Source organism: Onychomys torridus, chromosome 5, assembly GCF_903995425.1.
Source record: "Onychomys torridus chromosome 5, mOncTor1.1, whole genome shotgun sequence".
Classification (NCBI taxonomy): Eukaryota; Metazoa; Chordata; class Mammalia; order Rodentia; family Cricetidae; genus Onychomys; species Onychomys torridus.
Genome location: NC_050447.1, coordinates 94,604,163 through 94,631,821, shown reverse-complemented (window position 1 = coordinate 94,631,821; position 27,659 = coordinate 94,604,163). Strand labels below are relative to the sequence as shown.

Here is a 27,659-nt window from a genome sequence, read left to right as displayed (position 1 = left end):
AGAGAGCAGTGAAAATAAGCTTTAGTAAGCAGCCGCTAGGGCAGAAAGCGCTCCTGGGCGATTCACCCGGCTCTCCCAGGCCCGCGTCCCGAGCCCCTAGAAGGGAAAAGCGGGAGTGGCCAAAGCGTCGGAGCTTCGGGGGGTTTGGGAGCTCACCTTCGGCCCAGGGTGGAGAGAACGCGCTGCGCGCCCACGCCCGGCCTCGGCACCCTCTTGGGCTCGGCTGATCCCCGGCGGCGTATCGCAATGCACGCGCATGCTCCCCGCCGGGTGGTCAGGGGGCCTCGGGGCGCCTGGATGCTGGGTGGCCTCTGGGTTTGGGCTCTGTGCGGCCTGTGCGGCCTGGGGACAGCGGGCTCACCGGGGACCCCGCAGCCATGCCAGGCGCCCCAGCAGTGGGAGGGACGCCAGGTTCTGTACCAGCAGAGCAGCGGGCACAACAGCCGCGCCCTGCTGTCCTATGATGGGCTCAACCAGCGCGTGCGGGTGCTGGACGAGAGGAAGGCGCTGATCCCCTGCAAGAGGTAGGCGGCACGGAAGGGCATGAAGGCGGCCAGGGGAACGCCAGGCCAAGGTGCTTGGCACCCCAGCTAGACCTCCAGCCGCTCCTGGCCCCTCCCCACCCCCACCCCCACCCCCACTCCTAAGAACTTTACAGGGGCTCTTGGGGGCGGCGTGGTCTGCCCAGCAAGGCAGAGGCAGGCAAAGAAAGGACTCACCAAGGGCAAGATAGAATAACCTGAGTCCAAGTTAGCCCCAAGTTGTCACTGCTGAGTCAGGCTCCTGGCACCTGGAGCCCCCTGCAGCCTAGGGCGTGTTTTTCTTCTAGAAGTCACCTACAAGAGAGACTCAAAATATTCTCCAACAATTTTGTTTACAATTTAAAAAAAAAAGTAAGTGTGTGTGTGTGTGTGTGTGTGTGTGTGTGTGGTGGAGGCCAGAGGACAACTTACCAAGTCAGTTCTCTGCTTCCTGTCCATGTGGCTCGTAGGACAACACTGTAAAAGGAGTGTGGAAATGATTTTTAAAAGTCACACAAAAACTCATTACTTCATTATAATATTAACATGTTTTTTTTAACCTTGAAGATTTTTTTCTTTTGGAAAACTGGTTAAAACTCCTACTAGAGCACGTGTAATGTGACCTTAAAGCTTCCACTAACGTACATGTACCGCCACCTTGGAACTCATGTTAGTATTGTCACCTGAATCCTCCTGTTACCTATCCTCTTCTCCTGTCAGTTTTTTTAGTTGTTCCCTATTTTTAATGACCACACCACTTGCAAAATGGGAGGGCATGTTATCACACACATGCTCATACACATGCTCACATACACACATGTACACATGCACACAAACAAACACATGGTAGTCAGTGTAGCTTTCCATTTTGTGATGACAGAGGATACACTTTTTCAGGGGTGCCACCTTCTTTCTGGTACCCTTTAAGACCCGGTTTCTAATTTAGGATCACCACCTGTCTCCCTGCCCCTGGCCTCGGCCATCTCCCAGTGTGCTTCATGTGGTCATGCTGGCGTCTCTTCATGGCATGTGTGCCACAGGGAAGTATGATGAATGGTCACGGTGTAAGGCTGCAGTGGGCAGCAACATTGGTGGTAAATGGGAACCATTAGTGTCTAGCACAAAACAAAGGTTGGTAAAACCATTTCACCAAGAAGCATTTGCCACTGAAGTGTTGGGCTTCTTGGCTAAAGTATGGAAAAGGCAAAACCTTCCAGACTGTCTACTTAGAGTACAAGAACATATTACCAAATGCAGGAAGGAGACCCACCTTACTCTTGGATTCTACTTTTGAGGATTCAATCAATTGTGGACAAAATATATGTGAAATCCTATTATGTGTACTGAGCATATACATACTATTTTCCTTATCATTGTTCTTTAAACAATTTGAGACTGACTTGTGTAACATTTGTATTATATTCATTATTATAAACAACCAAGAATATCTGAAAGGGTATTTGTAAGCTGCATGCATTTTTTTTTTTAATCAAGGACAGGAACATCCATGGATTTTGCTATCCACAGAGACTCTAGATCCAGTCCTCCTCAGCTTTACATCAGTGCCCGGAAGGCCTGACACATCAGTGTCTTTGTGGAAGATTCAGAGCATGTGCAAAGACTTTCAAGAACAATGAATGTTTTTTATTGGGTCTTGAGGGACATAATGATATCCATCATTTGAGTGTGTTATATCATGTACTAGTGCTGAAACTTGGCATGTTTTATATGTTTAGACGTCCCAACATCACAGGGTAGATTTTATGATTTCCATTTCACATAGAGACACTAAGACCTAGGGAGCTTGACAGACTTTCCTTCTGTCTCACAATCCAGGCTTAAGACAGCTGCATGGATTCTGACATCTACAACTTACTAGGTTCATATTCCTTCATCCACTCTTCATCCAGTAAGCTTTTGTTCATGGCAGACACTGTGTCAGTTATCAATGGAATGGGTCTTGATTTTAAAGGAGGTAATAGTCTGAGGGTAGAGTCTCATAAATTATCTTTGTGTGGTAAGATGAAGGACTGATTAGCAGAGGTTTGATGAATACAGCTATGATGGCATGTAACCAGGGCTTCCTGGAGAAAGTGATATTCCAGTTTAATGGTCCCCCAAAACGTAAGTAAATCCACCAGGGTGACATACAGAAACTATTTTGTCAGGGGCCACAAATATATGTATACTCTGGGCTTAATATGTATGTTGTTCTCTGAGAGTTTACAAGCAGGGCTAAGTATATTTTGAGGCTAGCAGCCTAATCACTCTGAGAGATGAAGGCAAGAGGTGTGGGGAGAGGTCATGCTGAAGGAGTTTGAACAACGGAATGTCATCATAGGTGGCATAAAGATCACTGAATGTGTGAAAGAGATTCATCCTGAGGAGGTTCACAAACACTAGAGTAACAGTGAGTGAGTGTGGAAGCAAAAACTCAAGAGTTTCATAGTGGCTTCAGACATAGGGAACACTGGACAAGTGGCTGCATTAGGGAAGTGTTAAAGAGGGGGTGATATCTAAGACATAAGAGGTACTGCAGGGTGTGAAGGAAAAGGGAGGAGTCAGGCAAGCTGCCACTATTGGCACCTGGAACCAACTGTACTGGCGGCACGGAACAGGGATTGCTCTCTCCACACAGAGTGAGGGTGGGACGCTACTCTTTAAGTGTATTTATGGAGACTGTGCAATGGTTGTCTGTTGGTGAGTAGACATGATGAACATGGGCTGGAATGGGCAGAGTTCACTGCTGATGCTAAGCAGTGTGACCAGGAGAAGATGAGGGTTCATTTGTAGCAGGAATCTTAAAGAGTCTTATTAATAAAATCAAACTCAGAGCCAGGTATTGGGGTGAATGCTGGAAGATCAAAGAAGCAGAACAAGCCAGTTCCTCAGCTGACCCTGTTTCTTCAGACTGGAAGCCTCTGTGTCCTCATCCAAATGAATCTCAGCTGAACTGCTGCTCCAAAGCCTAAAAGCTTAACCAGCCAAATGCTTCTAGTTTCTTGTCTTCACGCCTTATATATCTTTCCTTTCTACCATCACTCCCTGGGATTAAAGGCTCTCTTCTTCGGATTAAAGGTGTGTGTCACCATACCCGGCTGTTTGCAGTGTGGCCTTGAATTCACAGAGATCCAGAGGGATTTCTGCCTCTGGAATGCTAGGATTAAAGGTGTGTGCTATCACTGCCTATTGTCTATGTTTAATATTGTGGCTGTTCTGCCTCTGACCCCACATAAGTGTATTAGAGTGCACAATACCACCACATTCATTCTTACTCAAGGAGTGTTTTTCACTCTTTAAGAAATTTGGCTATGTAGTCAGATAGCCCTAGGCCTGAATCTGGTTTCCATAAGTGAGCTTTTGTAAATTACTGTAGCTTTATGGGACTCAGTTTATTCTTTTACAAAATGGAGACACTTATGGCAACTAATTTATTAGAGGGCTGTGATTATTCAATGAGCTAAAATATATAAAACACATAGTACATTGTCTCATTTCATAGCACTGAGAAGGTGTGTAGTAAGTGATCATAGTTGGTTTGCTCACCACCCGCTGTCATCATCTTGGTGAATTTAATTCTCCATATGCTAGAGACTCACTGCCAGCCCTTCTGAACTTATACATTTGATTTAGCAGCACAAACAAGCATCCTCCCTCTGGGAACTGACTCAGTACACAGACTCAATTGCTAAACTGTATTTCAATAAGTTTTATAGCTGGCACGAAGACCAGTCGTTTCAAATCCACAGAGACAGACTAGATCATTCTCTCCTTGTATTCAGAACCATGAGAGGAGCCGAATTATGATCAGGAAGTGGTGAGCAGAGTTGGATCAAATAAATGAACAAAAGCCTGGTGATTGTTCTAGGCTCAGTTTTTATGCACAACAGTGAGTTTTTCACCACAAATAAATGTTTCATCCCAGAATAATATTTAACAATTATCAGGTCATGTGGGCTAGTTTTTTGTCCACTTGAAACAAGCTGATATCATTTGGGAAGAGGGAAACTCAACAGGGAACATTCCCCCACCCAACTGACCTGTGAGGCATCCTTCCCTTGACTGATGATTGATGTGGGAGTGTCCAAACTCCCTGGGGGCAGTACCATGCCTGGGCAGGTGATCTTGGGTGGTGTAATAAGTTGGGTTGAGAAAACCGTGGGGAGCAAGCCAATAATCAATCTCTTTCATGTCTGCTGCGTGAGTTCCTGCTTTCAGGTCTCTTCCTTGAGTTCTTACCCTGACTTTGATGATGGAAATGTAAGATCAAACAGTCCTTTCCTCCTCAAGTTGCTTTTGGTCATGCTGTTTTATAGCAGCAAGAGAAACCTTAACTAAGATAGAAATGTATACTAGGAGGTAGGTATTGCTGGGACAAACCTGACCATCTGTTTTTGGGAGGGTTATGGCGGTATTTGAACTTTGGGATAGAAGAACTATCAGATGGTTGGAGCTTAATGAGCTACTGTGGGAACTGAGAACATAATGTGGAGAAGGGTATAGACAATGGAGGCCTGGCTTGTGCATGTTTTAGAGGAAAGTTTGAGAGTCCCTTAAAGACTCTATGGCTGTTGAGTATTTTGAATTAGTAACAACTGAAGTGAAACCTTTGTTTTGCTGGTACAATTGATTCTGGTCAGCTGAGGCTGAAGAATCAGCTATAATTAAGAAGAGACTGGCATCTTTGAGGTAAATTTTCCTGGAAAGTGTTTCCTTGAGTTCTGCACACAGAAGCAGTGGTCCAGGGGGAGGCCAAGGTTTTATCTCATGCTGGCCGCCTAACTTGGTAATGTATAAAGTTTCTCAGGTTTTACCAGTTGTGAAGGCATAAAGAGGTCATGGAGAGCAGTTCATTAAGTCCCAGCACTGTGAAAGGTCAGAAGAAGCCACTGCTGAAGGTTCAGCCCCAGTTATAGTAGAATCTCTAGGATTAGAGGGATCACGGAGAAAAATTGAGGCTTGTCACCATGCGGCAAGGTCAGAGTCCTTGAAGAGGTTCTCTTGGTGAAGGTGCAGCCCACTTGCAGCAGTATTTTAGAGATATAAGTACCATGGGGGTGGCCTCCAGCAACAGCAGCAGCTGTTGAGTGAAGGTAGCCTGAATCTATGAGATAGGCTGTGCAGGCTGACAATGGCAGAGGTGGAGATATGGAGCCCTTGGAAGAGCCCAGGAAATCATGTTCACAAGGAACTTTTTATGCTATTGGACTTTGGTTTTGCTTTAATCTCCTGTAACTGTGCCCTGGCTTCTCCTTTCTGAAATAAGTCCCCCACATCCTTTTTTTTTTTTTTTTTTTTAAAGGAGCCCATAGTCAAGAGAGTTTGGAATTTTAGAGGCAAGGTATTTTTAGAAAGGCTTGGAACTTTGAGTTTTTAAATATTTTAAGGAGACCAACCTTCTTAATTGCATGCATTTTTGAAGCCTATGGGACTTTTAAAATTTGGAATGGAATATTTTATATTATGATGTTAAGCTTATTGACATCTTGGGGACAAATGAGTAAGGTTGTAGTTGAATAGTGGTGTGTTGGTGTGTCAGGTTAACAAAGGTCAGTTGTAGTTTTCTCAACTTGACCCAAGCTAAAGTCATTTGAGAAGAGGAAAACCCAGTTAATAAAATGCCCCCCCAAATTGGCCTGTGGGGAAGTCTGTGGGACATTCTCTCAATTTAATCATTGATAGAGGAGGACTCAGCCTACCCCTGGGCAGGCAGTCCTGGGTGGAACAAGACAGCAGACTGAGCAAGCCACAGGGGTGCAAGCCTCTAAGCAGCATTCATTCCATGGTCTCTGCTCCACTTCTTGCTCCCATGTTCCTGCCCTGAGTTCCTGCCCTCACTTCCCTGGATGATGGACTACAAGCAGTAAGCTGGAATAAATCCTTGCCTCCTCATCTTGCATTTGGTCATGGTGTTTTATCTTAGCAGCTCAAATTCCAACTAAGATACGGATGAGGTTGACAGGGAAACAGTGCATTTATTTTCACAGTTGTGATGCCTCCTTGGTTCTCTCTGTTACCCCTCCTGCCAGTCTGGACTCCTTCCACCATGAACAGAACACAGATTGACACCATTTAAGCCCGAGTCAGGAAGTCTCTTTCCTTCATAACTTCATAACTAGTTAGTGGATTTCAGAAGTACACTGTACTTGTAGGCCACAGCCCAGTCTTGCTGGCCTAGATTTCAGGTCCTCATCATATATCCCCATTTCTCTGTCTTTATACCACCATGCACAGTGGTTTCACAATATGGCTTGCAGGAGGCAGTTGCATTCTATTTCTTCCCAAGTTTTTGGCTGAGTTCTCTCTCACAGTCATATCTCTAAGGGCTAAGTCAGGTGCAGAAAAGAATGTTTAATGCATAAATACATTTTAGATTCATTAAATGTAGATTTGTTGGTACAAACTCAAAATGGTTTTGAATAACAACATTATAGCCAAGCAACCAGATGTTATTTGAAGAAAATATGGATGGTTGTCTCCTTGTATTTACTAGTAGGTTGAGACATAAATTTAGAATTGGATCAACTTCTTAAGAGCCTTCTTCCCCATCCAGATAGTTATGGAAAATCACAGTGATAGTTACCGGGGAATGACTAGGATTTTCCAGGATCTCTGTTCCTTGAGATGATGGAAAAGATTAAAATACTTTATGAGCTTCAGATAAGACAAGCCTGAACCAAGAATGGGAAATATTAGTAATTGATACTATTTTGTTTTCTGGTTCCAACTTTTTCTTCTGATTAGTGGATTAAACTCATGGGGATTATCGTGGAAAGGCTGAAAGAAAAACAGGCTATTTTTGTAATTCAGTCAATATGGCAATCTTTAGGTAGAAGAAGCAAAGTAGACATGAATGAATCTTGCAGGGCATCAATAAAATACTGTTGCTTACAACAGTGGCTTCAGTGTTGGGATTAATGAAGCTACATACACATGGAGGGCAGAGAGGCAATGAATGAACATGCATAGATACCATATTTTAATAGACTGTTCAGGGATTGATCTAATATGTTCCATCAGAAATTTTTATTTATAAGTGATGAAAAGTATGTCAGTAAGTCACAGATGGGGTAGCAAATGGATTCTCATTCAAGTTGTGATTGATTTATGTCTGTCTGTCTTAATTGTTCCTGGAGAACAGAATAGCCTTTATCGTCTCTGTTGTAAAATGACACTAACTGGATGTATTAGAATCTATGGGGGAATGATGTTAGACAGCCATGAAGTGTGAATCATTTAATTTCAATAATGGCTAGTTTCTAAGTATTTTTGTTTAGAAGATGTAGGATTGCCAATATCATGAAAGCATATTGATGTTTCTGTTACATCAAGTTGACTGCTTCTACCATGTTGTGGAAAACTTGTATAGATTCTAAAGATTTTCTACACCCTGTCCTTTTGTGCAAATTTAAGCTTCTTTCTCTCCTCCTTCTTTTCACTTAAGCTTGTCCTCATGAACAAAAGAAAAGGCGGGCATTCAGTCCTTTGGCACTGAGCTCAGAAGCCTCTTCTTTGCACTGCTACTCCATTGTCATAAGAATTGAACAGTATCACCTATAGGAAAGCTCCTTCAAGATCAATTCTTGTGTGTTTGAGAATGAAGATACTGATTTTTTCCCAAACACATCATCTCACTTTACTTTGAAATTATCTCCTACTTATATTTATTGTACAGAAAGGTTTTTCTTTTAATCCCTAAACTATTGGGGAGTTCATTGGCAACCAAATATGCTCATAATCTTTAGACACTCCACTGTATGTTTCCCACAGGCAAGTACCTTCTCTGTATCTTCAATACAACCACCAGAAAGTCAACACTAGCTCAATTTTACCATCTGAAACCCAGGTATCTCCAGGTTTTGTTGGTTAACTTTTATGTACTATTTACAGCAAAATAATACAGTTTAAGTTTCAGCATAGTATCGAGGGACTGAGTCTCTGATCCCTTTCCGTCTAGAACAATCCCCCACGGTCTTCCTCAAAGCTGGTATGTTTAAAGATGACTGTCCTGGTGTTTTGTTCACTGTTCCTATGTTGCCTCATATTTATATTCAAGTTACTCAGTGTCTCAAAACTAACACTGTTTATACTGCACCTGTGTGATCACTCTAATTGCATAATGTTGCCTGTCACATTGCATCATCATGAAGTGACACCTTTTTTGCTTTATAATTGATGAGTGACTTTATGGGAAGATGCTTTTGCATCTTGTTCATTATAATTCTTCATCAAACTCTAAACTTACTATTTCTTTCAGTAAGACTCAAAGACCTCATTGTATTCCCTGTTTGTTTTGCTTTCCCAGTTTGCCAGAGGAGCCTCTTCCAGTTGGCTTTGATATTCTTTAGAACATTTTTGATTCTTTTGAGGCACAGTAAGATATTCCACAGTCATCTGTATTTTCCCTGGAATAAACTGTTCTCAAGAAGTCCTGGTTACTGATCCTGGAGAAAAATACTTAGAAGTCCAAATCTGTAATCTAGTTGTTCTCGTTGCTCTCAGGTAGTACGGCTACCAGGCTTGCTCAGTGGAAAAAAAAAACAAACAAACGAGTCTTAACATACTCACACATACATACACACCTCACATAAACACACACATGCACAGTCACACTCTCATGCACTCATCTGCAGATATGCTCTTATTTAAATCGTTGTCTCTAAATTTCCAGTCCTTATCCATGAAGGTACATCAATGGGCCCTTTCCATTTCCAATTCAACACAGTTTGTGGCTCCCTTCCTACATGGTGAATGAAGAAGACCTCATCCTCAGATGCATTGAAGACTAATTGTGCAGCTAGGGTGTTCCCTCTCCAAATTGAGGCCCAATCCCTCACAACATCCTTGCAGAAATCTACTCTTGGACCTCCTCTTCAAAGGTATTAGTCTGTATTGTCCAAGCAGAGGAAAAAGAAAGGCAAATTACATTTTCCCTGGATATTTGTTTTCTCTTAAATTTATCAACCTGCCATGATAATTGCAGGCCCACAGAGAGTGTCTGTCTTAGGGAGGTAGACTGACATGAACCTTGTTCAACATGCATTTTAAGAAGTCTTGACTTGACTTTAAGGCTTGGGTATGACCTCTCTTGGCCTGTGCTCCACCTCTTTATCTCTGATGGCTACAGATGGTGTTTTGTTTTGTTGACTCAGGAAAAAGGACTGCTTGTGGCTTCTTGAGTCTCACAGTATAAACCGTGTAGATTTCCAATGTTGATGTTTTTTTTTTTTAAAAAGATACTTTCTTAAAAGAACTGAAGTTTGCTTCAAGAGGGTCTAGAGACCTTAGAGTTCAAAGATGGAGAAATAGAAATATGCAGTGAGTAAAAGGAATAGTCAGGCAAAGGAGACTCTAAATCAGGACTAACTTACGAATGGAAGTCAGAGGTGGTCACCATGCTGTTCTGAAAACATCTTTCCAACAACCGTGAGCTGTTCCTTCATAATTCTGACCACAAAGAAGGTGGTCAAGGGCCACATTTCCAAAGATCTGAAAATATGCCATCAATTAGCAGTTTATTTTTCCTGGAAAAGTTTTCCGAATTCATTATAAGCCCCCCTTTCCTCCCTTTGCAAATTTTTATTTTACTTATCTTCAAGGTAAAAAAAAAGTCTCTTGAAGAATAACAGTTAAAACCTCCCCTCCCCCTTCTCTTTAGAGCACATCTCATACGAAGTCCAATCTCTGTCCTACTAGGCTCTCTCAGACCATTGCAATCAAACTGTTGTCACACAGCTCCATGGAGAATGCGCTGGGCAGGAAACCCCTTTCACCTCTTCTTTCATCAGCCCTGAGTCTCCTACTTAGCACCCACCTGCCTCTTAGATGTGCCTCTTCAACACATTGTGTGCCCAGTATGACACCATGGCCAGATTTTATGTGGGTGTTCAGACCCAAACCCAGGTTCTCATGCTTGCAGGGTGAACACTTTTCCTACCCAGCCATCTCCCCAGACTCTGCCTCCTCCTCTGCCCCTTTTCACCTCCTTAGTCTGCTCTGCTCTTCTTGCTGTCTGTACTGTTAGAGATGGAAGGGTGGACATTCCATCCCTTTCCTTTTTTCTGAAGTGTCTTGGGGATGCCATGTAAGCCATGGTTTTAATTGTCACCTCTTCATAAGGGTTGCCCAAGTTTTTAGTTCCTGTCCAGAGATCTCCCCCAATCTCTCTACTCATGGATCCAGCTACCTAGTTGATGTCTGCCTCTGAAATCTATGTCTTTCTGAACTCAGCATCTCTAAGATGAGTGTTTCCTCTGCATATAATCAAACTAACCAAAACCAAATCTAAACAAAAGAAACACATATAAACTAAAGTTCTCCCTCTGTCTTAGGCACAGCAGCTCTGGCTGGTCAGCGTAAAGCCACACAGTCATCCTTTTCTTCAATCTCACCTACTTGCCAAAGGGACATGTTATAAATCCAACTGATTATTATTTCAAAAGATACCCAAAATCTGATCACACCTTCTCTATTATCCTAGTCTCAACCATTCCTGTCTCTTACCTGTTTTTTGTAATACCATCATGTTATACCCATACTTTTGCTCTGGCCTCTTTGGTCTATTTTCAAGCATCGTAACCTAAGTGATTGTGTTCAGATAAATGCTGTGTTGGGCAACCCCATCTGCCTTAGATTCAATGCCCCTATTCACAGGTGTCTATGTGGGATCTACTCCTTGACCTTCCACATCTTATCTCTTTGCTTTCATTGCCAGCCCATGGCCTCAGTGGGTTAATCTGTTTGGAACTTGTATTGGTCATTCACACTTACCTAGAAAGTCTTTTCCCTCCAGAATGACTCCACTCTCCAATGTTTTGCCTCCTTTCTCAGCATCCTCATATACCCACCTCAGTGCCTTACACAGTCAAGGTATTTGCCATTACCTAAAATACTGTTTATTATTTTTGTTGTTACCTCATCAGCCTTGTCTCAGCTGAAGGTCCTGGATTTCTGCATCATTCTGCTATGTCTCTAGAGTTTTAAGTAGAACCGGACTAAAATCATTTGAACCAGTCAGTGAGGAAATGGGTGATAGTAACTCTATATGCTCATGATAGAAGGATATCTAAAACAGATGAATAGAAAGACAATAATGAAAATTGTCCAATATTTCTCATGTAGCACATTTACTACTGTGCCACCTGAATATCTGAGGAGATTTTTACAACACACACAGGATTCATCCTGTATTGCATAATATGTCACCATTGGCTGCTTTTCAGTTGTAGTACATGTACAAGCTCACTGAAGCCGGCTAGTACGATTCTGTCATCTTGGAGGTTCTCGCTCCTCCTTGTTTCAGAATTCAGACAGTCATATGCTCACCGAGGCCTTCTGTAATCGCCCATCACAACCCTCCCCACCAGACCCTCTCCATCACATCACATGCTTCTTTCCTCAGGCTACTGTTCTGCTCTGTAATTGTCTTGTCAGTTAAGTGCCTGGCCTTTGTGATATCTGTCTTCTCTGAAGTGAGAGGGTACATGTTTGGTCTGATATAGTATTGGGTCCCTTGCACTAAGAAGTTCTGGACAAAGAGTAAGTTTCAATAAATATGTGCCAAGTACAAATGTGATAATAATATATACATGATATGTACCGTTTTATGACTTTTGTATTATTGCATTATATGTATTCATGACAGAAAAAATCTAGACAACAGTGAAAACAAATAAAATGAGGTTCATTCATTCATAATACTTCAATCAGAATTCACAACCCTGACACATGTGCTTCCCAGTTTTTTCTTTTCTTGTATTCACATTTTAAAAGTGAAAATGTAGGGTAAGGTCTACTTCAGTTTAGAAAGTCTATATTACATATGTTCAATCCCCAGCTCTGTTACAAAAAAGTAAAATGAAAATATGCAGTGCAATTTTTGAATTTAAAAAGTCATTATTCATGTTTCCAGTGCTACAAAATGATAATCAACCACTAGCTAAAGACAGAAAATAATTTACTTAGGTAATTCCTTATCATGGAACCACCACATTTCCTTACCTTCTGTTTTTAACTATTATAATTGACAGTAAAATATGTAACCTTACATTTTCATGCAATATATATTAACTATTTTAAATTTTATATTGGGAAGTTCCTGTATATGAAAACAATAGGAATGGACTTGCACATTTGTAAAGTTTTCAACAATTTATTAAATTGACTTTCAGGAAAGCTGTTACATATAGATATTTTTGCTAAAATATTTTTATGGCATATGCAGCTCTAGAAGCAAAGTCTTATACCAAATTAATTTTAGTCCAGTTTTGTGGTGTGTGTGTGTGTGTGTGTGTGTGTGTGTGTGTGTGTGTGTGTGTATGTGTATGCTTGTGGATGGACACACATAGAGGCTAGGTAGAGGTCAACATTGGGATTTTTCCTTGATCTCTCGCCTGCCTTACTCCCTCCCTCTCTCCCTTCCTTCCTTCCTTCCTTTCTTATTCCTTATTTTTGAGGCAGTGTCCATTTGCCATTGTACCTGGATCTCTCCACTATACCTAGGTTGCCTGCCTGGAAAGTTTTAGGGATCCCCCTATGTTCCCCAGCATTGGGATTACAAACACTCTGTTGGTCTCAGGTTTTTAGGGCAGGGGCTGGGAATTAAACCCTGGTCCTCATTCTTGCCCAGCAAACATTTCACCAACTGAGCCATCTCTCTAGCCCAGAGTTTAGTTTAATGTTTTCCTCTTCCCACATTTTGTTTTTTTCCCCTTCATTCTTGAATTTGATGTCTAGGTTATATCTACCACTTTATTCTTGAATTTGATGTCTAGGTTATATCTACCACTTTATTCTTGAATTTGATGTCTAGGTTATATCTACCACTATAAAAATTTTAAATCTCATTTCTCTTTCAAATTAAAATTTTTGCAGTTTTCTTGATTGAACCCAAGTACTTGAGTATGAGAGACAGTGAGCTACCCTCCCTGTCTCTCAATCTACTATTTCTAGAGGTCTAATCTTGTTTCCCTCCTGTTCCTTGAATAGTCTCTCTACTTATATTTTGATTCTCTTGCATGCATTTTAAAGTTTATTATTTTGTCTTCAACGTTTTCATCCATTTATTCATTTTTAAATTTCTGTTACCTAAACAATACTCTCTAAATGTCCTCATTATCCTCCTCCTCCTTCTCCTCCTCCTCCTCCTCCTCATCATCATCATCATCATCATAATCATCTTTTGCTTCTTCTTCCTCTTCTCTGGATTGGTTTACACTCACACCACTGCATTTTTATCTTGACTTTTTTTGAAAAAGTGTTTCATTAAACGTTCTATTAAAGTTTGTGTGTGATTTTCTACTTCAGCCTGATGGGAAAGGTCACTTACCGACTTAAAAGTGCAGGGCTGACTGCACGCCTAGCCTCAAACTCTTTCCTACTCCACCTCAGGCCATAACTATAGAAAACACCATGCCTCATGGCAGTGTAGGCTTCTCAGTACTAATGAGGCCATTCCTCTGAGTGTCTGTAACTAGCTTGAACTATTGCCTCAAGGAAAAAAATGCCTTGTCTCCCACCAGATGAAAGAATAGTCATACGTGTTGCCAGTATCCATCAAGCTAAAATTCTGGAAGAGAAATCGCTTCCATTTCTTGAGCATTTTTTTTTTCTCTTTTGAACTAGCATCCAAGAACTGAAGGTCTGTCACCTATGGATTCTTACATTACACACATAAATTATACTTTGATTTAACTTTACCTCAGACTGCATTCTTAAGTAATCTGATTTTCTTTTAGTTATATTTATACGTGGTTGGCCGAGAGTCCACAGTGAATTTTGCAAGTGTTTTCTCTTTTGTATCTCGTAATTACTGTAGGCTGTGACTCACACTTCGTGTATGCCAGAATGCAAATGGCCGTAGCTCAGACTTTCCTCCTGAGAGTCAGATTACTAATCTATTGTATTGCAAGTTAAACATATCCAAGATTTGACCAATGTCTTCCATAAAAGCCAAAGTCCTTTTGTAATTAAAATATAATATCAATGCACTCCCCTGTCTATAATGTAGTGTGTCTGAGAGGGTCACATCCTTCTGGGTAGATGAGGAATCACTGCTTCCCTTGTGGAGGCTAGAGTGGGGCATAGCATTAGAGGATGAGAGTAAGTCTGAAAGATGAGCAGACTTTGAGTCTAATCCTGATTTTGGTATTCTCTACTAATTTTTTTTTTGTTTGGTTGGTTTTGGTTTTTGTTGTTGTTGTTATTTTGTTTTTTTTAATTTTATTTCAAATTTTATTTTTCATACAGATATTTGTGTTTTAATTTTACATATCAGCCATGGGTTCCCGTCCTCCCCCCTCCCGCCCCCGCCTTCCCCACCATTCCCTTCCTTCCATTCCCATCTCCTCCAGGACCAAGACTCCCCTGGGGATTCATTTAAACCTGGTGGATTCAGTACAGGCAGGTCCAGTCCCCTCCTTCCAGGCTGAGCAAAGTGTCCCTGTGTAAGCCCAAGGTTCTAAACAGCCAGCTCATGCACTAAGGACAGGTCCGGGTCCCACTGCCTGGATGCCTCCCAAACAGTTCAAGCTATTCAATTGTCTCACTTATCCAGAGGGCCTGGTCCAGCTGGGGGCTCCACAGCCTTTGGTTCATAGTTCATGTGCTTCCATTCATTTGGCTATTTGTCCCTGTGCTTTTTCCAATCTTGGTCTCAGCAATTCTCTCTCATACAATCCCTTCTCTTTCTCGACAATTGGACTCCTGGAGCTCCACCTGGGGCCTGGCCGAGGATCTCTGTATCTGATCCCATCAGTCATTGGATGAGATTTCTAGCATGACAGTTAGGGTGTTTGGCCATCCTATCACCAGAGTAGGTCAGTTTGGGCTTTCTCTCGACCATTGCCAGTAGTCTACAGTGGAAGTATCACTGTAGATTTCTGGGGAGCTCTCTAGCATTTTGCTTCTTCCTGTTCTCATGTGGTCTTCATTTATTGTGGTCTGTTATTCCTTCTTCTCCCTCTCTGTTCTTGATCTGCTGGGATCTCTTGCTCCCCTAAGCTCTCTTGCCCTTCATTACCCCCACTCACGTCCAGGTTGTTCATGTAAATCTCATCCATTTCTCTGTCATTGGGCAATCCCTGTGTCTTTCTTAGGGTTCTGTTTTCTAGGTAGCCTCCCTGGAGTTGTGAGTAGCAGTCTAGTCATCTTTGTTTTACCGCTACTAAGTTTTAATCTAAAACTCACATTTAAAAATTTTGTTTGTTTGTTTGTTTACTTATTCTTCTCTCATACAATACATCCTGACCACAGCCTCCCCTTCTCTGAGTTCCCTTTGACATCCCCTCTCCCCAAGATCCATGGCTCTCCAATTTCCCTTCAGAAATGAACAGAGCCCCCAGTGATGACAGCCAAACTTGGCATAATAAGATGCGATAAGACTAGGCACAGACCCTCATATTAAGGCTCAATAAGGCAAGCCAGTAGGAGGGAAAAAATTTCATAAGCAGGCAAAAGAGTCAGAGACATTCCCACTCCCATTAGAAGGAGTCCAACAAAAATGCCCAAGCTAAACCACAGCATGTATGCAGAGGACCTTGAAAGGGGTCTTTCTGTCCCACCAGCCAGCTCCCAAATAATGACATAGAGACTTATTGTTAATTATGAAAGGTTGGCCTATATCTTAAGCTTGTTCCTAACTAACTCTTTTAATTTAAATTAACCCCTTTCTGAAAACCCTGTAGTTTTTTAACCTTTCATTCTGTATGTCCAACTCCCTTCATGTCTTGTTGGCATCTCCTCTGCACCTCAGTTAACTCCTCCTATTTCCTTTCTATGCTTGGAGGTCTCACCTATACCTCTTGCCTAGCTATTGACCTTTCAGCTCTTTATTAAACCAATCACAGCAGTATATCTTCACACAGTGTACAAATATCCCACAACAGGACCTAGTGCAGACCCATGTAGGCTCTGTGGTTGCCACTTTAGTCTCTGTGAGCCCCTGTGAGCCCTGCTTAGTTGATTCTGTGGGCCATGATCTTCTGGTGTCCTCAAAACCTCTTGCTTCTACAATCCATCCTTTCCAACTTTTGTAGGGCTCCTTGAATGCTGCCTAATGTTTGGCTGTAGGGCCAGAGAAATTAGAAAGAGGAGAGATTTAGGTTGGATGCATATATCTCCATAGGAACGGGAAATAGAATAGATTTTCTACAGATTATTTTGTGGATAGACTGGGTACAGAGGGAATAAGAACAGGAGATATCAGGTTGGGGAGGGAGGGAGATAGTACAGGGAGAAACAAATTAAATAGGTGGGCATTTAGGAAATCTAGTGCAGTGGAAACATCTTGGAACCTATGAGGTTGGCCCTGGTGAGGACTTCTAGTAATAGAGAATAAAGAGCCTGAACCAAGCCTTCTTCTGTAACCAGGCTAGACTTCCAGTAATGGGAATGGAACACCAACCCAGCAACAAAATCTATGACCCACAACCTACCCTGCCTGCAAGATGTACTGCTGGCTCAGAGTTTGTGGAAGTGTTCAACTGGTCTCACCTGAGGCCTGTACCACAAGAAGGAGACCATACCTGATACTGCCTAGATGGCCAGGATCTGGAAGCTGGATGGCTCGGAGACCTAGGGAAGAACCAAACACAACTGACAAAATAAAAAAGTCAGTGAAATCATTCTTAATGATATTCTGCCATACTCATAAGATCAGGGTCTAGCCCAATCATTGTCAGAGAGGCTTTCTCCAGCAGCTGATGGGAGCAGCTACTGAAAGACACATATTTTAATATGTTTTTAAAGATAAAAATGCTAGTGACAGTCAGTCAGCTGAACTTGCCAATCTGTAGGCTCCACTTGAGGCCTTTTCTATTTCTCCTGAATACCCCAAATGAAGCCAGAACATAATTTCCTTTTTATATATTCAAGCAGTAGCTAGTTAGATTAACTCCCTCTCAGGCTGGACTTCAATATTTTAGATTCTAAGATTATCTAAGTCCTTGGGCCTTGCTTATTCTGCAAGGGAAGACTCTCATACAACTTTTGTAAGGGTCCATATACAGTGTTTGTGATACAGGGTTTTTAACTACCCCAATAGTGATGATAAGCAGGTTTCAGGAAAGCTGACACCAAGAGAGATTTGCAGTTCAGAACGCCTGAGATGTATTTGTGACACATGTTTCTAGGTTTCATGCAAAAGGTTCTTCAAAGCCCTAAGCTTTCCTGTCTGTTGCTATGCCCCTTCTAGAATGTTGTCTCAGAGTTGCCAGCTGGCACATTGATTTACAAGCACCAGGTCTGTATCCAACTACATACAAAGATAAGATGTACATAAAGTAGAATAGGAAAGCACTCTCCTATTTTTTTTTTCCTGAGAGAAATAGCCAGTATTCCTTTCTCTGTAGACTTTCCCTAGTGTCTGCAAGGCCAGAACCCAAAAGGCATCTACAAATAAGTTATATGATTCCCTCGGCTTCTGGTTTGAGAGGAAGATGAGGGGAAGGAGAAATGCTTATTGTAGTTCTTATGAAGTTATTTGCTGTAGCAGTCAAGAGTGGTTTTTCCATCTCTCCATTTCACCTACGCCAATTAAACCCCCTTTTTGCCACATTATAAGTTATTTTACCTGTACAGGTTAGATAATGATTTCCTTGTTGGATATTAGCTGGTGACAGTATACACAAATCTGACGATATTTTCCCATCAGAGCAATGATGGCTCACAATTGTACAACCATTTAATACCCATCGTTTCCAATATCTTCATAAAAGCACTTGGAAATTCAAATTTTTGGAACGCTCAGATATTAGAAATGAAGAGACTAAAATTGTAACCAGACAACCCAGGGCTAGTAAATGCTGGGTCTTTGTTCAAAAGCTTTACACCAAAGTAAAACATTAGCGAGTTTTCTCCCTCCTCATAATAGGGTAACCTTGTAACACACACTTGGGTGCAGAGACATCTATAAGCCTCCACATCCAGTTCAAAACTCTAAGACCTATTTGGAGGAAGCAATAATATCCCATAAAAGGGGATGTTTCTATGATCGAGCAATCCCTGTACATTTACATTAGAGGTATTTAATACAAGAAGGTAAAACAAATAATAACCTCCAAAGTGTAGCTAGCAACATTGATATCAACAGAACTATGGCAATCATTCAAATGACAGTGAATTGAGAACCAGCTCATGACACATATACACAAGAAAAATGGGAATCTGTTAAAAGTATTGTGATTTTCATTATGAATATTGTATTACTGTTGATAAAAATTCCTAACTAGCAAATAGAGCCCAATAGTACATAAAAAATAAAGCATAATCAAGAGACATTTATCAGAGAGATGCAAAAATAGTTTCTTTTTTGGAAATCTCAACACATTTAAGGCAAGATGCACATAAAAATATTATTAATCTGGTGGAAAGGCAGTTGATTAAGTTCAATAAACATGATTGATAGAAAATATTTTGTAGGAAATAATGACACTTTCTTACTATGATGAATAAAACTCATGTATTTGGGGGGCTGTAATCTTTCTCCCACTTAGCTAGGACAAGGAAGGATACTTCTACTCTATTTAATGATGTTGCTTTATAGCCAGTATAACCAGAGAAAATGCTTGGAGGATGAGCATTAGGAAAGAGAAATGAAGAAACATATTTTTCAAGGAAATGGATGCAGTCAGCTTTGAAAATAAAAATCAAAACTGAATTCAAGCAATAAGAGAATTCAGTAAGATGGCTGAGTATAAACTTAACAATAAAAACTTGTAATCTTAGTAGGGCAGTGGTTGCATATGTCTTTAATCTCCCACACTCGGGAGGCAGAGGCAGGTGAATCTCTGTGAGTTCAAGGCCAGTCTGATCTACAGAGTGAGTTTCAGGAAGCCAGAACTGTTACACAGAGAAACCCTGTCTTGAAAAAACAAACAAAAACACCTGTAATCTTCATATATATATGATCTGCTATAAACTAATAGGCAAGGGAAGATACCATTTATTATTCTAGAAACAGAAGATAAAAAGGAATTAAAAGAAATGTGAGAAACTTGTTAGGAAAAAAAATTTAATATTACTAAATCATAAAATTCAAAAGTGGGAATACATATTTGGAAGGATAGAGTGACTTTGCATGGTAAGGATATTATTCTTTTAACAATAAGCTATACATTTAACTCATGCAAGATAAACATGCCAGAAGCTCAGGGTTGGTTGATATTAGCTAACATTTAATTCTTGACTTCATTTGGGAAAAAATGTTAGATCCCAAATATCCAGTAAAACTCTGACAAAGAAGAAAACAGTAGCTGACACCTACTGTGAGTTTTTCTAAATAAACCAATGTGGTTCTGGTGAACAGACATGCAATCCAGCCGTATAGAAGAGTCCTGAATGGATCCAGGTACAGACTGAGTACATGCTGGTCAGTCTCACATCACTAAGGAAAGATGGACTGTTCAACAGTGCTGTTGGAGCAGCTATAATATAATAAAATTAGTTTTTTAGATATTATATCATGTATAAAAATAAACTGCAATTTGGTTTGAAGTAAAAACAGCATGGAGTCATCCCTTTATAAACATGAGGTCAGGGATAGTTTTTTAGGCATGGAAAAAATTCAGAAGCAATAAAAGAAATTTAATTTTAATTGTAAAAATTCTTTCCATTGTAAAACTATAGGCAATAATATCTATAACTTAGACATAGAAGGCAAATAAATAAACAGACAAACAGAAAACTGGAGATAAAACATCCCCAAACTTGATAGTAGATAGCTGTTTTTCACAAGAAAATAAATTGAGATGTTGCTTTGGCAGGTGTAAATTTGTTTAACTGCTCTGCACGAATTAAAACCAACCCACTCATCAGAAGGGCAGAGCCTGGGAAGATGAGGAGCCTGCCTTCTGTAGTGTGAGGCCTTGATCTGGGTATGAGCTCCTAGAACATGAACTGTGTAAGTTTTCTCAAGCATTACACTTAAGGTTGTGTCATCTTTTGTAAGGACATTATACTTTTTTTTAAGGTCTAAGGCATAGCCTTGGGGGTTGGAGAGATGGCTCAGCGGTTAAGAGCACTGGCTGCTCTTCCTGAGGTCCTGAGTTCAATTCCCAGCAACTACGTGGTGGCTCACGGCCATCTGTAATGAGATCTGGTGCCTTCTTCTGGCCTGCAGACAGAACACTGTATACATAATAAATCTTAAACAAACAAACAAACAAAAATTCTTAAAGCATAGCCTTGGGATTCTGATTCCCTAACTGACTTATCAGATGGGCACAAATACAAGTCTGGCAGCATCCTCTGCTGGCAAGACTGTAAAGAAAGCAGGCACTCATGTGTTACTGCTGAAAGTATAGAACAGCGCAGTCTACGGGAGAGAAATCTGTTTAAAACAACCACAGATGGTCTTTCCTGCTGACCCGAATGTTCTCTTTCAGATGACGTTGCATCACCTAAACAGCAGAAAACGAAGTTATTTGTTGTGGTGATTTGTCCATGTAAGAATGGGAATGAACCAGAAAAATAAGATGGAAGCTGATGAAAAGTGTTATCCGTAAGGGATGAGAAGCGGAGAGACCGGAGAAGCGGAGAGATTCCCCTCAGTATGCTTCTCTAAAGCATTTTCAGTTTCAAAACATGACATTTTATCAAGTTTAAATAATAAAATGAAACCAAAGGAGAAGAGTGTAGAGTTCCTAAGTTTAGGACAAAGGAAACTAATGATTATTAATCTGAAAGCGTAACCACACAGGGAGTCGGCTTATTCTATGTGCACATTTTAGCACAGTATTGATTTCAAGCCCCTAAAACCTCCAGTCCAAGGACAAAATTCCTGTGTTGACATTTCAACTTTATCCCACATTTTTATTCTTAAAATGGTTTTCTTAATAATTTTGGAAACATGATTTTTTATTTAAATATAGATAAATGTAAAAGTAATAATGAAAATCTACAATTTTAAATTTCAACTGGAATGAGCAATATGTATTTATGATTTTATAAATATAAGAAGCTCTAATACCTGAAAGGCCACCCCAGCAATGGCATTTATTGCCCCACACTGATTTTTAGATTGCTTCGCAGCAAGTCTGACCAGGAGAGCCCACAGTGAGCCTGGGATCCCTGCTACCTCAGAAAGTCATCAAGCATTCAAAGGTGGATGGGGTCAGTGTGAGCAGACACTGGCTGGAAGGAATTCTTATCTCATCAGCTAAGCAGGAGACAGTACATGTACACTTAGTATACGGAGCCTTGAGAGCAGTGCTGTCCTGCACAGATTAGACAACACAGGCAGGTGTCATTTATCCTGCTGTTAGTCTTATACCAACCCATAAAAAAATAGTTGATTTGGGGAATGATTTTATTTAAAATTGCTGGTGAAGGCTACCCAGATATAACAACAGGTAAAGGCATTTGCCACCAGGCCTGATCACTTGGCTTTTTCACACTTGAACCTAAAAAGGTGGAGGAGAGAACCAATTCCAGCAAGTTGTCCGCTGACTTCTGTAGGAACTTGGACTTGTACTTACAAACTAACTAACTAACTAACTAACTAACTAACTAACTACCTAGCTTATGGTGATATTTTATTTGTGCTGAAATGTGATTTTATTTGTATATTAATAAATAAATTTGCCTGGAGATCAGAGGTAAAAGTGAGCCATTAACCAGAAGTCTGGCGGTGGTAGCACATGCCCTTACCCTTAATCTGATCACATGGCTGGCAGAGTCTCTGTGTGTTCAAGGACACAGCCAAGACTGGTGACCCGAGCCTTTAATCTCAGTACCACCCATAGAGACCTGGAGGTCTGTATAGACAGGCAGTGATGAGGAAGTCATGTGGCTGGGCTTAGAGCCAATGAGAAGGCAGAACAGGAAAGAATAAAACACAAGTCACACAGGAAGAAGGTCTCTCTCTTTGGGGAAGCTTTATTCTTCAATCTTTCTTGTCTCACATGGTGGAAGTCACCTCACATGACAGATCAGTTACACAGAGACACTGACCAGTAGGCATCCAGTCCCCATTCTACACTTCCGGAGCAGTCTGAATATGGCACACTAGATACATGTTCTCATGTGGGCCAGTAAGCCTGGCGAGGGTGGCAAGGTTTCCATGGGAAATATAGATGCTACGGTGGATTTGGGGGTTGCTGGCAGAGGTCTTAAGAAGGCATCCCTCCCAAAATGGATATAAGTTGCCACTGCATGAACACTACAGACCTGGGAAAAGCATGGAATGATGCTAACAGTTGGGAAAAATAATTCAGTTGTATATCTCTGAGGGTGCACAGCAGAGTGTTTCTTGGGTGGCCAACTTGTCATTAAAAGCACCATAGATTAGGATTTGCTTATGGGCAAAGGTTCTTGGATTTAGTCATGGACTGTGCTCTCAAAATTGTTGTTGATGTTTCTAAATTTATTCAATGAATGTTCAGGCTCTATTGTGTTGGAGACTTAACTGATTGTGAAATAATACTGGCATTTCAACCCCACACTTCAAAAAGCTAACCATTCTATGTTATCATAAGAGATTAGCTCCATTTTAAAACAATGTTTATGTGTATGGTATGAGGTAAATATGTGGTGTATGTATTTGTTAGTGTAAGTATGTGCATGTGTGCATGTGGGTGGGTGTGTTCATACATGTAGAGGCCAGAGGTAGACCCTGGGTGCCTTTCTTTAGCCACTTTTCACGTAGTTTTGAGACCAGGTCTTGTCACTGACCTGAACCTGAACCTGGTTGACTTGGCTATGCTGGCTGGCCAATGAGTTTCAGAGAGCCACCTCTCTTGTCTACATCACGCAGTGCTGGAGTTTCAGGAATCCATCATCGTGCCCATCTTTATTTGTATGCTGGACGTCCAAAACCCAGTCCTCATGCTTATATAACAAACACTTTGACCACTGAACCATCTCTCTAGCTCAGCATTGGCTCTCTTTATAAACAGAATCTTATAAATGCATATTTTCTTCCCACATTGACTCCTACCTTTAAATGCATGTAATCTTTTCATTCATTGTTTGTTTTACCTTTGTAAGCTGGCTCATAGCTTTTCTGGGATACATGTGGCCCAGAATCAGCAGGATATTTGTAAATATATAAAATGAAATCATGATGCTATTTCTATACCACTCCATAGAAACTCAAAGTGTAATACTAATAGTGACCCTGTTTTGAAAAAATAGATGTCATTATTGATAATGCTTTATTGTGTAGAAAAGAGTTTTATATACAGACTTTGCATAGAGAGCATGCATCCTATATGAGCATGTTTTGCAGAGCCTCGGGCTCATTCAGCAGAGATCATTGGTTGGCTGCCCATTTTCCTTGTGGTGCTGGGACTGAACCCATGTCAGGCATGTACGCTGCCACTTAGTTCTACTCCCAGCCCATAGCTGGCAATCTCTTTTCACTTTTGAAAAGCATTCTTTAAGGTTGTGGCTTCACTTCCCATTCTGCCCCAGTAGCACCAGTGGCCTGAGTTTTGAACTGATCGTGGTCCAGAGGCTTTATGAAGTACCAAGCTTGCTTAGCCTTAAGAAGTTCAATACAGTATCCCAAGAGACTTCTGGCTCGGACATAGATGTTAGACTCAGGATACCTTCATTTCACCATGCACCTCCAGTGCATGACGTCATTAAAGGAGATTGCGAATCCATGTTGGCAAGCTTGCTTTATGAGTCATTTACTCTGGAGGTTCCTCGCCTTTTGTCCTTGCTGTCCTAGGCTCTTCAGGCTACACACAGAGTGCCTTCTGTCAACAGAGCAAATCGCTCAAGAAGGTTACCCAGGCAGTAGGGTGCAAGTGCTCTGTCTCCATGTCTGCTGTGAGTTCTGTCTTTACGGATACTTCTGTAATTCCTTAATTTAATGCTACAGGATCCCAAACAAAGGGAAGTCTACCTTTGTCCCTCTTAACAAATTATCTTAAGCCAGCTGTGAAACCCACATATCCTCCTCATGTCAGTACCCTAAGCCTGGGGTCTAGCATTTAGTTGTTCACTGATAAGGATTCACCTCATGAACAGTCAAGTTTAATTCTAAATTTTATTTTTTCCATGGTTGGGTTGTTTGGTGTGAATAAAGTCTCCTGTAAAGAACAAATGATTTTCAACAATTTTAAAGTAATTTACATGATAACTTTTATCAAAGGTCTTTGGGCTCTATGCTGATGAAAGACATGATGATTTTAACGTAAAAGCTCTTAACTATTTTCTTTTAATCCACATTTCAGATTATTTGAATACATTTTGCTCTATAAGGATGGAGTAATGTTTCAGATTGAACAAGCTACCAAACAGTGTGCAAAGATCTCCTTGACAGAACCATGGGACCCTCTCGACATTCCCCAGAATTCTACCTTTGAAGATCAGTACTCCATTGGGGGACCTCAGGAGCAGATCACTGTCCAGGAGTGGTCCGACAGAAAGACAGCCAGATCCTGTAAGGATGGAGAGGATTCATGTGTTGCATCTCAGGGTGTATGCTGGGGAATATTGTCTTTAAGCCCCTTAGGGAAGGGAGTTGTTAGGGAAACTTACATGCTTAGATGAATCTTAAAGCCCATGTAAGCACCCTTGTGTATTTTGCAACTATGTATAACTGCTATCTTAGTGGGTCTTGAAACACATCCATCTCCCAGTGTCACTTGCATGTCTCTGTCACTTTGGATCTTATGGACTCACCCTTTACTGTAGACTTTTTATGATCTCCATGAGGACTGTGACCTGAAAGGAATTCTTTCCAAGAATGCTCCTGAATTAGGTGCCAACATTTCCTTCCTCCATCACTTTCTAACACGACAGTGTCCAGACCCGCTCTATTATTCTAAATGCAAACAGGTCTGCTTTGATATAAAACTATTCCTTTTAATTCTGAGCTTGTTTTACAACATGAAGAGTAGACATTTAGTCTGTGAGAAACTGTATTGAATTTAACCAAAACATTAAGCATGAAATTGTCATATGGTCCAGACATACAACTCTGAATACATACTCAAAAGAATGTTTACAGAGACTCAGTTATTTGTGCACCTCTATTTATAGTGGCTTCATTCCTGGCATCAAACTGTTGAAAATAACCCAGATACCATCAGCAGATAAGTGGATAAACAAAATGTGATGTATCACTACAGTAGAGTAATTTTCATCCTTTGAAAGGAAGGGGTCTGAATTCTGGCATCGGTAGTAAAACAAATAAATCTTGAGGCCATTATGTTAAAGGAAATAATCCAGTCACAAATGATAAATATCATGTGTATGAAGTACCCAAATCTATCTATCAGACAGTCAAGAGCATGCTAGATGCAAGGCATTGGAGGAGAGGAAGATGGGAAACCATTGAACATGTAAGAGTTTTTAGTTTGGGAAAGTTGCAAAGTGGTGATAATTGTAAAACAATGTGAATGCCTCCAAAATGCATCCTTACAAAGTTAAATGGTACCTTTCATGCCAGTTATATTTTACCACACACACAAAAAAAATGTACAGGAATTTTGCCTATCTTCTCTCTGAAAAGGTCAACTTTTTTCCTCTCTAGATGAAACCTGGATCGGTGTTTATACAGCCAAGGATTGTTATCCAGTCCAGGAGACTTTCATCAGGAATTACACCATGGTCCTGTCCACACGGTTTTTTGATGTGCAGCTAGGCATTAAGGACCCCTCTGTGTTCACCCCACCGAGTACATGCCAGACAGCACAGCCAGAGAAGATGAGTGAAGACTGCTCCTGGTGAACTTGCCAGGAAAGAAGCGACCATCTTGGCCCTTAGTGACCCTGTCTGGAAATCGATGCAGCTCTTCAGTGGAAATAAAAATAATTTTAGGAGGATAAACCCTGATGTGGGTTTTCTTGTACATCTGACTCTGGCTGCTCAGCTCTGTTTTCAACGGAGAACTCGTGTCAGCCTCAACTGGCTGGTAGGGACTCTGCACACTTCTAATGCCTGTTTGGGGCCGTCCTTTCTGTGTGCAGGTGTGTAGTCCATGTGGAGTAGGAAGGGGTGAGGGTGGGTACAAGGAGTGTGCCCCTGCAGGGAAGGACATTTTATTATTGCCATTAAGAACTGAAGGTGATAATAAAATGAAGAATGATTTAGTTCAGTTCTCTCCTTGCTTGTCTGCACCAGAGTGGCAACAGTTCCCACAGGCCCCACTCCTGCCTTTAGCTACTGCAAAATGACCCTTTAAGATTCCTTCCAGACCTGAATTTGGTGGCATGGCCCAATGGATATTCTGCGAGGAAGTGGAAGTTTATAATAGGAAGTAATGATTCCTCTGAAGGGAAAAGCAAGTTTTAAGTAGGAGGCTCAGACCATCTTAGTGTTTACGTGTGAGATGAAGTGAGAGCCTTGTGTGTGCTGCTTTCTGTGCTAGAGTATTGATTAGGGAGATGACCCTTCCTGCATTTTCTAGCGGGCAGACAAGCTTCTAAAACAGCACTGAATTGGGAGGCCCCTAAGTCAGGACTAGAATTCTCTTCTACTCTTAACTCCTTTAAGTATTAAATGCACTAGGCTAGCCTTTGCCTTGACTTCCCTGGAACTCTATTTCACTACAGCTGTGTCAATATGACTTTTGCACACGCTTCTAAGGTCAGCTCATATGTGACCTCTGCAAACTGCTCCCACACCTGCATTCATTGCACCTTGCAGCTTGGCATGCCTGGCTCACAAGACTCATTATGCTGTGTGAGGGTTTCTGCCCTCCACTGTCCTGGCTAAGAGTCCCTTTAGTACGGGTACCATGTTCTGTTTACTGTAGTATCTCCAGCACCAAGCAAGTGCCTGGCGCGTAATCAGTGCCCTCAATATTTGTAGAGTGGAGCTCACCAGCTCTGTTGGTGTCCAGTTTCCTCATCTATTAAGCAGGGTTGGGTTTTCTGATTGCTATGGAGACTTCCATTAATACAACTTGTTGTTATAGAGTCTTCTATCACCATGTCCGTGTTTCATTTGGCCATGTATCATCTTTATTTATCAAGAGAAATGTGTGATGCTTGCTTTAGGCTGAAAAAAAATCTATATTATAATTTATCTATACATTTAAACAAATTTAATGACATCTCATAAATTCTTTGATGTGTTTGTTTCAGTAATAAATATGGATGAACTCAATTATAAGGAAGTTAACACTCTTCTGTAATAAGTAAATAAAATACTTCCCATAATAAAAACCAGATTCGTTATCCTCTC

At 41.1% G+C, this 27,659-nt stretch overlaps 1 protein-coding gene across 1 annotated transcript; it reads left to right on the top strand.

Annotated features, from left to right (window-relative positions):
- Epdr1 (ependymin related 1) lies at window positions 1-27,659 on the top strand. The gene is made up of 3 exons (XM_036188350.1): window positions 1-524; window positions 24,701-24,909; window positions 26,005-27,659. The coding sequence occupies exons 1-3, from the start codon at window positions 247-249 to the stop codon at window positions 26,199-26,201; spliced, it is 684 nt and encodes a 227-aa protein (XP_036044243.1). The 5' UTR covers window positions 1-246; the 3' UTR covers window positions 26,202-27,659.